This window comes from Rattus norvegicus, chromosome 18 (genome assembly GCF_021556685.1).
Source record: "Rattus norvegicus strain SHRSP/BbbUtx chromosome 18, alternate assembly SHRSP_T2T, whole genome shotgun sequence".
Classification (NCBI taxonomy): domain Eukaryota; kingdom Metazoa; phylum Chordata; class Mammalia; order Rodentia; family Muridae; genus Rattus; species Rattus norvegicus.
In genome coordinates this window covers 34,208,003-34,220,759 of record NC_141551.1, presented here as the reverse complement: position 1 = coordinate 34,220,759, position 12,757 = coordinate 34,208,003, and the positions used below count along the sequence as shown (strand labels likewise).

At 44.9% G+C, this 12,757-nt stretch overlaps 1 protein-coding gene across 2 annotated transcripts in view; it reads right to left on the bottom strand.

The window, feature by feature from the left end:
• Positions 1-1,376: 1,376 nt before the first annotated feature.
• Sh3rf2 (SH3 domain containing ring finger 2) overlaps positions 1,377-12,757 on the bottom strand; it is a 101,127-nt gene continuing 89,746 nt past the window's right edge. Inside the window, exons 7-9 of one of the 2 annotated variants that reach the window (NM_001034187.2) lie at positions 8,033-8,274; positions 4,800-5,158; positions 1,377-1,723 (exon numbers count right to left, since the gene is read on the bottom strand). In NM_001034187.2, coding sequence (NP_001029359.1) covers positions 1,448-1,723; positions 4,800-5,158; positions 8,033-8,274 — 877 coding nt within the window. In that variant the 3' untranslated portion in view covers positions 1,377-1,447. The remainder of the gene's footprint in view (positions 1,724-4,799; positions 5,159-8,032; positions 8,275-12,757) is intronic. The other variant, XM_087592846.1, reaches the window with a different exon arrangement.

Sequence of the window (12,757 nt, the reverse complement as noted above, 5' to 3'; positions counted from 1 at the left end):
CAGAGACCTGCAAGAACGGTCTGTAGGAAACATCCAATTAGACCTGTCTTTCTTTTAAGTGGCACCCAACTTTAGTAGCAAACCACATTTATGCATCAACGTGTCCACATTGATGGACATGCGATGAATGCTAAGTCACAACAATTACATTTAATGAGAACTAATGGGCTGTCCTAGATCGTGGCCCTGGCTCTCAGAACTGCCTCCCACCACCGATTCCTCACCCTGTTCACCAGGCTCCCTGGCTGGACCTGCTCCTTCCATCCCATCTGTATGGAGTCATCTAGTTTTGACCCTTTCTCCACTGCAGACTCTGGTCCTTTTCCCACCTTCTGTCAGTGTAAACATTGCTTCCACCAGACCTGTTTATATTCTTCCCTGAGAACTCCACTCTTTCCTCTTTCCAGCTTCTTTTCATCTATTTGTTTCATGCATGATTCTTCCTCTGTTCCTATCTCCCTCCCCCACCCCCAGCCTTCTCAGTACACTTCTTTTAGTAGCACTCTCCATGAAGCACTCCTTTCTGCCCTCTCCCATTGTCCTATAAGGAAAACTAGTTCCCTGCCCCACATGACTAAGAACCAGAAAGAACAAAAAATGCTGGGATACAGGCAGAATAGAGATTTGAATCCACTGCCTGTTCAAGGTCCCTTCAAGCAGGCTTTGAGAGGAAGGATGAAGTGTACAATACCACACACATCCTATCTTATCTACCATGTAGAAATATATGGAAAGGGTCAGGCCAAGATGCTTAATGCATGATAATCTTTGGGCATTTGGTAGTCAGCATTAGACTCTCTGGTCTTGGGGCAGCAAACTCAGAAAGTCACTTTCTTCAGTTTCACTGGATTTCATAATGTTGAAAATGTCCATCACATACCAAATTCCCCCTTTGTGGCTGCAGTTGTGATTCTGTGGAGTGAAGAAGATATGGCCTCAGCAGATGGCAGAGAATGTTCTAGTGTGATGAGAAGAAAGGGGGATGGTGATGAGGCCAAAGAGGTCCTGAGAACAATTTCACCACTGTCACACTCTGGCTGTCTTTTAGGCTACAAAGATGTTTTAGATTGAGGGCATAGGAAGAGAGGCCAAATCCTGAGTCCTGGAGGCGCAGGTATTGACACTCGCCTCATTCTTTGGCTTTAAGCAATGGGCTTGACTGTATTAAACCATTAAGTTTAGAAACATGCTGGTTGGTGATGCTGCATGCTTTTAATCCCAGCACTAGGGAGGGAGAGGCAGGCAGATCTCTGAGTTCAAGGCCAGCCTGGTCTGCAGTGAAAGTTCCAGGACAGCCAGGGCTGAGGTGAAAGGAGAAGGCCAGCCCTTCCTGCAAGTTAAAAAGGGAGACTCAACCTTCAAAGAACCATAGGACATTTGTGGTGGAGGCAGACTGTATTTATATGCAATTTACCCCTTTTGTGACTAAGAAAAGCCACTTGAAGAATCATTTGCTGGGAAATAAGGTCTGTGAGACTGAAGCAGTGGACACTGGGGGTGTGGTCTTGCTAAAGGCTGACTTTCTCCGAAGGTCTGTCTGTTGCCCGGAGTGGCAGCCACTTCGGTGGGCAAATAGAATGGTCATCTCTCCTTCTGAGGAGACTGCTTCAGGTTGGGACCCCTTCAAGGTGGCTGGCTGTTCATGCTTTCCAGAGGTGGGACCGGAGGCAGAGTGTTTGGTGGGCGGAGGGCTGTAATTCTGAAATCTCACGGTTTTGACTTGCTGTAAAATAGAAAGAAGAGCAAGGGACCATGGGTAAGATGTGTGCTCTGTCCCCAACCCTTTGATGATAGGATTTGTGTGGTCCCGCTACAGTTGTCTCCATTCAAAACACCTCATTGACGTGGAATTCATTCAGCAAGTACTTATGTCTACTACTATGCAATGATGTAATGTCCCCCGTCAGGTGCTGTTGATCTGAGAGTGAACAAACTCAGACTGCCCAACTGGAAACACATGTTCACTTTTCCCTCTCACCTCTGTTTTTCCTTAAGGTCTATTTCAAGGCCTGGCTCTTCCTCATGAATTCTACTAATGACCCCACTCTGAGGTCTCCACAATTGCCCAAGAAATGCTCATCACAGACTTAGTTTCTGAACACCTGCTGCTGCCGTGTAGCCTTCCGAATGTTGACTGACTCCCCCATGCAGCAAGACCGTAAGAGGAATATGCAGACCAGGATTTACTGTGTCTCTTTAAAAGGTGGAAGAATCAGAGCTAGCTGAGGTGGTAGTGTAAGCATTTGGAGGCTGTCCGTTTGAGGCCAGCTTGAACGATACAGTGAAAAATCTGTCTCCAAACCAAAATAAAAACCAAAAGCAAATATACAAAGAATCTAAGAGCTGGAACTGGGCCTATACCAATTCTGGCAGCACCAGACTGGGCTGAAGAATTGCTCCCTTCTTATTAGACTGTGTGTCTAACTTGCTTCAGGCTCTACCTCACTTTGCTTCCTCTGGTGCCTCCGAGGTGGTTATGTATCCTGCTCAGCAATTGCAGGTGTTTTAGCCAGTCGCTATTCCAGCACTTTCTGTGGTACTGCCTGGGAATTGCCCCTTGGTTCCATTGAATTCTATCGCTTTTGTTTTCAAGTTTCCCATACTTCCTGTTTCTCACTGATTCCTGTGGGACCTTGTGACTTGCTAAATGACTTCAGAGATTGGGGGCTGTGTCTGATAAATGGGGTACTGGACATCTGGGCATGGAATCCTTTAGATCACATGAACCAGAAACTGGAAGACATTCTCCCATCCCCTCTGTCAGTCACCGTGACCTTTTCCAAATGCCTTTCCTTCTGAGCTTAGCAGGAAGCCTGGGCTTTCTTATAGGATACAGATGTCAGCTGTGTGGCTTTGGGCAACTTTGTTTAACTCCCCAAGCCTCTGTTCCCTCATCTGAATGAGGATGAAAAGACTATCTACCTCAGAGGGTTGTTGTCAGGTTTTGATGAGATGGAACCCATGGCGTACTGTGCACGGTGTCTTTAACACTTAACGAATAGGAGGAACGTCATCCTGTCCAGTTTGTAGGGAATGAGTATTGGTGGGATGGTGATGAGGGTGCTAGTGTGGGGGATGATTGATGGGTGTGGTGATGCTCAGTAAGCTGAAGGCGTGTGCTGAACATCACACTACTCCTTTAACGTCACCTTCTCCATTTCATTACCTCTCTTGCTGGACCTTATGAGGATCCAAGCCTTCTAGGGGCAAATTGTCCAGACTAGATGTTAACATATCTGATGATGGATACCACAGAGGTCAAGTCAGCTGTTACAATAATCATTCGATGTGACTTTGATATCACCCAAATTCTCCTGTGTTTAGTTGTTCCTGCCATCTGATGAAAAAGCATGTGCAAAGCCTGTGCCAACATGCCACACATCTTACACCATTCACTCTCATCTCCTAGCCTACATGTGGCCATTATTATTATTTACTCAACATGGTTTGATTTATTTTTATTTTATGTATATAGGTGTGCTCTGTTTGCACATCTGTATGTGCACCATGTGTGTGCCTACAGAGGTCAGAAGAGGGTATCAAACCTCTTGGAATTGGAATCATGGGTGATCATGAGTCATCATGAGGGCTCTAGGGACCAAATCCAGGTCCTTTGTAAGAACAGGAAGTACTCTTAACTGCTGAGTCATCGCTCTAGTTCCTATATTATAATTTCTGTGGACTAGGTAAACAAGTAAACAATGGATAAACAAAGGCACAGAACAGTGAAGCATTTTGGCCAGAGCCACCTAACCAGAGTGGCAATTTAAATTGAGCCATGGTTTCTTCAGGCTGTCTCTGGCTCTCAAAAGAAGCGTGTATAAAGGGATGGAGGCACATGGCTAGCAAGGAGAAGGCATGCTTGGTGTTAGCAGGATGGAAGTGTGTTGGCTGTGAGGATTTTGTTGGAGGCTGCCAGTGTGGTTGCCAATGTCCACCAACATGGCAGTCTTGTGATGTGCAAAGCGGGGAGGCTAAAGGGTCAGGCTTTCAATGTCACTTCATACCAAGTGTCACGCATTCCCAGTCATTCATAACTAATGCCATTCATGCCCAGTGTCACTCATTCTCAGTCGCTCACTCCCAATGTCACTCATGCCCAGTGTCAGTCATTCCCAGTGTCAGACATTCTCACTCACTCCCAGTGTCACATATTCCCAGTGTCAGTCATCCCCAGTGTCAGTCATCCCCAGTGTCAGTCATCCCCAGTGTCAGTCATTCCCAGTGTCAGGTCATTCCAGTGTCAGTCATTCCAGTGTCAATCATTTCCAGTAATACTCACTCCCAGTGTCAGTCATTCCCAGTGTCAGTCATTTCCAGTAATACTCACTCCCAGTGTCAGTCATTCCCAGTGTCAGTCATTCCCAGTGTCAGTCATTCCCAGTGTCAGTCATTCCCAGTGTCAGTCATCCCCAGTGTCAGTCATTCCCAGTGTCAGTCATTCCCAGTGTCAGTCATTTCCAGTAATACTCACTCCCAGTGTCAGTCATTCCAGTGTCAGTCATTCCCAGTGTCAGTCATCCCCAGTGTCAGTCATTCCCAGTGTCAGTCATCCCCAGTGTCAGTCATTCAGAGTGTCAGTCATTCCCAGTGTCAGTCATTTCCAGTAATACTCACTCCCAGTGTCAGTCATTCCTAATGTCAGTCATCCCCAGTGTCAGTCATCCCCAGTGTCAGTCATCCCCAGTGTCAGTCATTTCCAGTAATACTCACTCCCAGTGTCAGTCATTCCAGTGTCAGTCATTCCCAGTGTCACTCATTTCTAGTGTCACTCATTCCCAGTGTCACTCCATTCCTACCTTTTCAATACCATTTTTTGAATTTTCTGGTTTCACGAGGATGGAGGGTGGTGCAGACGCAGGCGGCTTGGGTGGAGGCTCACTCTTGATGGGTGTTTCTTTGCCTTCCATGATGATGGAATTGCCTGCGGAGTGGGTCCTGGTCTTGCCACCTCTGTTGATGCAGGTCAGGGCAGGCTCCCCAGTGGAAATAGATTTAGACCCTATCTCCACCATTATGGGTGTTGGGGAAGGGGTCATCCCCTGTGGCTGATAAAACTGGAACTTCTGAGGCCGGATCACCATGGCAGGACTGCACCTGAGGGAGCCCACCATGAAAGTGGGGATCCCTGATTGAACTGGTCTCTGCAGGGATCCATCTGGGGGATGACAGAGCAGGTATCAGCAATAGGGTGGATGATATCATTTTGCATTTAGGTTGCAAGGTGTTGGGTTTTCCACAATAGATAGATAAATGATTTTCCAATGTGACTGTACTTAATCTCTCATGGGGGCTTTCAAAGGTGACCTATCCTTTATTTGGTATTATTTGGGATGCTCGTAAAGTGTAACAGTCTAACTGAATGCTGTGTGAGGTGTCTGAAAGTATATTGCTTCAATTTACATTCCCCTCTCCTCTTCTCTCCAGTCCCCTTCCCTCCCCTCCCCTCTTCTTTTCTTTTCCTCTAGCCTTTTAAGATGGCTAGAGAAATAGACACAGTTTCACAGTGAGAAGCAGACATAGAGGCAGACAGGCCAGAGAGGAAGAAAGACAGAGAAACACAAAGTGCGCAGACAACAGAGAAGGAAAGCTAAACAAGAAAAAGATTACAGTCTGCTTGCTGAAGAAATTGCTAATAGACACGATAAGCTTGTGGCTTAGGACAGCAGCTGAGAAAGCCACCTGTGCTCAGTGTCCATGTTTATTTCCTGCTTGGTGACGGCTCGGAATCACAGCAGTGTGTGAATTGCGTCTTACAAGATACACAAACTTCCAGGCAGCACCTGAAGTCACTTATGTTTACTGGCCATCATTATTATATGAAGGACAGCACGGTGTGCCTGCCCTAGCAACACTAAGTCTGACGGTGTGGGTCTGTGCCTCACTGAGATAGTCCTTCCTCCAAGTCCTCCCTGAGACGCTCTAAGGAGGAAGTGCCATCCCTTAGACATAAATCATAGAGGTGACCATGGGAGTGGGAGGCTCCTCGTCTTTGGGGAAAAGATTGGGAGTTACTTTTGCGAAGCATTGTGGGACATCTCTCAAAGGGTCTCTAAGCATTTAGAGAACCACATATTATCCGTGATGGCCTTTCTTAACACCTCTTGCAGAGGTGTAAATCAAAGCCATTTGTGTCTAGCTTAGAGGGCCCAGCCAAGTCCACACTCTCTGTGTGGTTACAACCACAGGAAGTAAACTTGGACAATGAACCCAGGTTGTCTCAGTAGCTTGCTGCAAGCATGTTGCCACTTGCAGAGTTTGACCTTTGCATTTAGACATTCACTCTTTTCACTGACAGCTCCTTGAATGGCATGGGCCTTTGGGAAGACTGACAGCCTGACCTGTGTCACCTTGGAAAAAGGGAGAAAGGAAAGCTTGTGGAACTAGGGAAGGCAAAACAACACCAGGCCAATGTGTCCTTAGCTTTGGTGGATATGAGGGAAATTTGGCTTCTTGCCTGTTTATCTGGTCAGTTTCCAATTTTCAAAAGATTCAATGCTCTCTTACTCTGTAAGCATATAACAAAAGCAGTCAAAGGTCCAGGTCAATCAAGACTTATACAGCAACACAGAAGGAGTGTATTTTTAAAATGTGAGCTGTTAAAAGTATACTTAATGCCATTCTCTGCATTACTAAGTGATCTTGGCTGAGGGAACACCTCAATCCTAAACAAGCCCATTCATGTAGATGGGCATGTGTCATTATACTAGTAATGAACTGATTTATTTACTAATAATTAATGTTTATATACATATATATATATGTATATATATGCGCCATGTTCTCAAGCACTTGTTATGTGGTAGACATGGTATTGTTATTTGTTAAATTTGTCTGTTAGTTAAATCTAAGGGGGGTACAATGCTCTTGCTAGCTAGCATAGGGATGGTGATAAGGTGAGTTTTATTATTTCCATTTTATAAGTGAGGAGAATAAAGAGAGTGGTAACTTATACAAGACTGTTATGGTGAATTCTAGGGGGCAGGAGCAGCAGGAAAGAAGGGGCTGAAGGCTGAGGCAGGAGGGTCCATTTAAGAGGCTACGCAGGTTGTGAGATGCAAGGACTGGGACATGGGTAGGTGAAGACAGTGTTTTCTTTTGTTTTTGATGTATACATATATTATGGATAATATATAACATATATAAACATAATGCCATATATAATGTCATATATATTACATATAATTATTTCTGTGTGGCACACTGTCCCTCATGCCACTCTTATGTTTGCAAGGCTGCATCTCACATTTAGTCATTTGTCAAGTTTGTAGGAGAGACTGCAGGGCCTGTTTGATGGAGGGATGTTCCACACTTGGATTGTGACAGGGAGGAATCTTTGATGTCTTGTACAATGAGGTTTCAAGATTTTTTATCTCCAGAGGAAATGTCGTGCAGTTTAGTATAGTGAGATACTAATGACAGCACGGTGTTGCTGACAGCTCTGTGTGACCACCATGCCTTCAGTGTGGATGTTATAGAGGAGAAAGGAAGTCACAGGGCAGTGCAGACAGTGTAACCACTGGGTACCTCTATTAATCTTGAAAACTTTGGGCTTGGTGGGTTCAGGGTGTGAGTCTTGCTTTTGTATAACCTTTTCAAGAAGAACCCCTCTGCACACATTACACAAATAGTGTAGTAGAAAACAGGATTTTAGTACCGTCCCTAGCATTTCATCTTTGACCCCCAGCCCCTGCCCATGCAAGGGTTTCTCTAGAACACAGAGAAGCACTGAGCAGTATATCAGCCTTTGGCTGGTTTTTAATAAAAATCAATATAACTTGGCTATAATTCAATTACAAACCAGCCCTCAGCTTGGTATCATCCCATTTACCATATTATGTTTGAGTGGATCTGGACAGTGGCCTTCGGGTGGTCTGAGCTTCCCTCAATAAAAGCACTTGTCCCTTAGGATTTACCATTTGCAGAGGCTGAGTTCAAAACAAACACATCGTTCTAGTGACAAACTTCCAGTGTGTCCCAGTTGGCACTGCCATCATTAGCTCTAAGCTCGTACCTCTCGGTCATTACTTACTCTTTCTCATGCTGCTCCGCACTTTCCTAAGAGACCCTTGTCCAGAAGTCCCAGGGCCAGATGTGCTCCTTGGAGGGTTAACGGCAGTGGGCACAAAGACAGATCTGAAGGGTCCACTTTGCCGGGGATCGCCTTCTGAAAAGCTACCCTGGGAGGACACAGAGGAGGTGGATAACGCCCATGTGGTGCAGACAGTGGGGTGCCGGGAATCAGGAAAACTAGATGTCTTTCTAGCTGTTGAGCTATTGTTTTTTAAAAAGAGAAGACATGGAGAAAGAAAATGTTCAGTCAAGAGTCTTTTTTTTTTTAAGTCAGCTTCCTCATATGAATATAGCTTTCTCAACTACCCATCCCCACTCCTTTACCAGAGGCCTGACTAAATTGATCCCACTTCCCCACACCTTAATAACTATGTGGGCTCTGATAGCAAGGAAGGGCTCACAAGATTGGGTAGAACTTGCACACCCAGGCTTCATTCCTTTTTATGGCCCTGGTACCCCCTCATTCCACACTCCGTCAGCCCAATTCAGGGCACAGATCGTACACGAGTTCACTGTTCTTTGCTTATTTTGTTTATCAAGTCTTCGTTTATTCAGTGGCTTCCTCACTAGATGTTGAACACTTCGAAGGTGAAGATTTCTCAGGCTCATTTTGTAGCCTCTGTGTTCTGTGTGGACTGATGATTAATGTGTTTGTCCACTGGCGGCCACAGTGCTTTCAGAACTCCCTTCTAGTCATTTTGGCTAATACATGATGAGTGTTCACACTGGCCAGGTACTTCACCCATATTAGTGTGGGTTTTTCATAATGGTTTTCTGTGGTAGCACCAGTATGGCCATGGCTTTAAAGATGTAGAGATTAAACTGAGTATACGGGACTGGAGAGAGAGCTCAGTTGGTAACGTGCTTTGTGCAAAACCATGAGGACCCAAGTTCAGTCTCCATCACCCATATTCAAAATAGCCAGTTGTGCTGGTATCATGTAATCCCAGTTCAGGGAGGCTGAGACAGGCAGATTCATGGAGCTTGCTGACTAGCCAGACTCCAGCCTAGCCTAATTGTTGAGTTCTAGGTCCCAGTGAGAGATCTCTGCTCAAAAGACACAGTGATGATTCCAAAGGAATGACACTTGAAGAAGTTGACCTCTGGCCTCCATACCTACTTATATATAAATGTGGCTTCTCTTACACACACACACACACACACACACACACACACACACACACACACACACACACACAGAGAGAGAGAGAGAGAGAGAGAGAGAGAGAGAGAGAGAGAGAGAAAGACACAGACAGACACAGACAGACAGAAAGATACACACATATACATACACATACAGACAGACAGATACAGAGACTGAGAGACAAACAGAGACTCATGGTTACTTGTCTAAGCAATTGCCAGACGGGAGGTTTGAAATCAGGTCAAGCCAGCTCTCTGCCCTACTTCTGACTATACCATCTCCAGGGCTAGTTAGAGAAGCAGAGAAAAAAATTTTTTTTCACCCAAAATAAATTAAGGTGGCTGGTAGCCCTGAAGTGACTTTGTAAGATGCTATCACTTCAGTCTTAGGCTGCGATATCACGATCAACACTAACATTTTATAAACAGCAAGCTCATGGACACTGTTTCCAGTCTGAAACCCAGTGGAGCGTGTGGCAGTAGCTTGACGTCCCTTTCTCTCACTCCCACTGATTCAGACCTGGTAGAAAACCCTCCTAGTCCTGCCACCCAGTGACCTTCATGGTTTTCTTTAGGCTGTTTCTCCTTGCTCTTCCTTGTCCTCTTCCATTGGTCAGCTCATTATAAACCACAATGTGTATTGTAATGAGCCATGGCTGAATGAAGGTAGGCTAGCTATTGTTTTACTGTGGCTAATGCTACGAGAAGCATAGGCTACCACAAGCTCTAGGAACTGACACCTGCTGCAAGGGACCTTTGATGCAGATCTGTCAACCTGCTCTGGTCTCCATGGCGTAATCAATGAAGAATGGAGTAGTTCACCAGTGATTAAAAACAAGACTACATTCTAGATATGTGGCCTGGGTACTAAAGAAGATCTCTAGAAACTGGCTAACACCCCAGAGCATGGCTGACTGTCTTTTGAACAAGAGGCCATTAGGAATTGCTTGCTGCAAAGTGCATAAGCAACAGACAAGATTGGTTCCCAAATTGTTTCCCAGCAGAAGCAACAGAAGCAAGGACAGAATGCAGCTAATTAGGCTCAAGTCAATCTTATTCCACCGGTCCCTTTTCTGAGTGATGGTTTATGGCACCAGCTATAAGCTCATCACCGGGCTTGATTCCAGCAACTCCTGTATTGTGATTTTCCCACCCAATTCTGACTCCCTCTATGTCTTTTGGCAAAAAGCTTACCACTTACCTAGTGTTTTCTTTCAACATCAAAGCACTTTGCTAACACATATTAATTAATCCCCAGGAAACCCCAAACTTGAAGACATTATGATCCTTGTTTTCCAGAGGAGACTAGAAGACATTCTGGGCTTAAGTGGGAGGAGTGGATATTCTGGTTTGCTCTGCTAACAGGTCCCTATGTCCTTTTCTCTCTGTAATATTAGAGCTTATCCTATTTTCCAAGTGAACATTTCTCACAGTAGTTCTATTGGGCTTGCCACAGAAGCAGCCTCCTGTGAAGGAGAAAGGTTGACCCTTGGCCAACTTTGTAGAGTCCGTGTGGAGAATGAAAGGCCAGGCAGTGGTGGCCCTTGTCACTTTCCTCCACCCATAAGGCACAAGACAGGCATATGTGTCTATGAAGGTTACAATAAAGAACTTCCTGCATTATTACATGGGAAGGAATTTATTGGGAGGACAGGAGCCAGGTAGAAAGGCCTGGGAACAGGATTTGAGTGAGTACTTGAAGATTCAATTGTGGATTTGACATCGGAGCGTTGATGTCATTTGCTGGTCTCACCATAAAGATCTTTAGCTTTCTGCATTCTTTTCTCCCTGGCTCCAGTTTCAAAGTCAGAAATAGGACTGTAGATTGGCCAAGCTAAACTACCACGTGGCACATACCTGCAATCCCAGGTAGGGAGATATCTAGGGAGATAGAAGGAGGAGGGTATGTGTCTTAGGGTTTCTATTGCTGTGAAAAGAGACCGTGACCATAGCAACTCTTATAAAGAAAAACATCTGATTGGGGCTGGCTTACAGTTTCAGAGGTCTAGTCCATTATCGTCATGGCAGGAAGCATGGCAGTGTAGAGGGGAGACATGGTGTTAGAGAAGAAGCTGAGAGTTCTATATCCAGATCCTCAGGCAGCAGGAATACACAGAGAGAAATACTGGGCCTGGATTGAGCATTTGAAACCTCAAAGACCACCCCCCAGTGTCCTACTTCCTCTAAGGCCACACCTACTCCAACAATGCCACACCTATAGTGCCATTCTCTACGAGCATATGGGGGATTGTTCATACCATCACAATAAGAAACTCGAGATGAGCTTCATCTATACAATAATATCAAGCCAGTCTAGGCAACACAAGACCCTGTCTCATGCACTGACAACCTCCAAGAAAGGAAAACTAGTTGAGGATGGAATGGGAAAGTTGAGGATCACCACCTACTGAGACTACACAGGAAAAGAGGCAAGTGGATACCGATGCATGAAGGGGTTTGGATGCTGGACAGATGGATGCATGGCAACTGCTTTGTAAGCCTGAGCCTGCTTATGTCTTCAGGGTCTGGGAGGAGAAGAGGCTTCATGGAAGCAGAGGTTTAGCCGAGATTAATAGGAACTAGATGTGTTGGTAGCTGAAATATATATATATATATGTATATATATTTATATATTTATATATATTTATATATTTAAATAAATTTTATATATATTTAAATATATTTATATATATATATATATATTTCAGCATGAGTAGTTAAAATGTCCCACATATTGAATTATAAATAGAAATCTTGGTTTTTTTTTCATTTCTTTTGAGACAGTCTTGCTGTGTAGCTCTGGCTGGCTTGATATTTGCTATATAGCCTAGCCTTGTCCCAAACTCACGCCAATCCTCTTATCTTAGCTTCCTGCAGTGCTGGGATTACAGGCATGTGTCACAATGCCCAGTTCTGGTCAGTTCTTATCTGTAGTTAATCCCTAAACTCTGTCTCAGTTTGTAGGGCATGATGCTACAAGAGCAAAGGTGTCAGAGCCCAGGGGGGCATCTCCCATCTCAGAGCCATGGCTGTTAGCATTATACAACAAGGGAGTTAAAGGCACCACTGAGCTAGTATTGTAAACAGGAAACAGACAATGGAGGCAGAAAGAACAGAAAGGAGCCTTGCATGCATTGTCTCTCACATAGAGCCTGATGATAATAGCAGATACAGAGCTGACAATGGACAGCCTTTTTTTCAGTCTGAGAAACGGGAGGATGAAACTTAAAATGATGGAAAGGTAGATATGAATAAGGGCCAGCTGTACCCGGCTGGACAAACTTGGCATACATCATCTACCTCTAAGCTTAGTGGAGACAGAAGCTTTTTTTGTATGAGAAATAGCATCAAGGAAGCAATACTTGGATCCTCTCTAACCTAATAGCATTTAGGGACAGAGAGAGGGACTTGTTCTTGTGCATGCCACTTCCCCATGAGAAAACTTCACCCCAGCCTTAGCACTTCATTATCTGCTAATGTTCATATTTCTGTGGACTTGGAGGTGGGGATCAGCTCACTGTCTCTGTGGTGCTAGAACCCC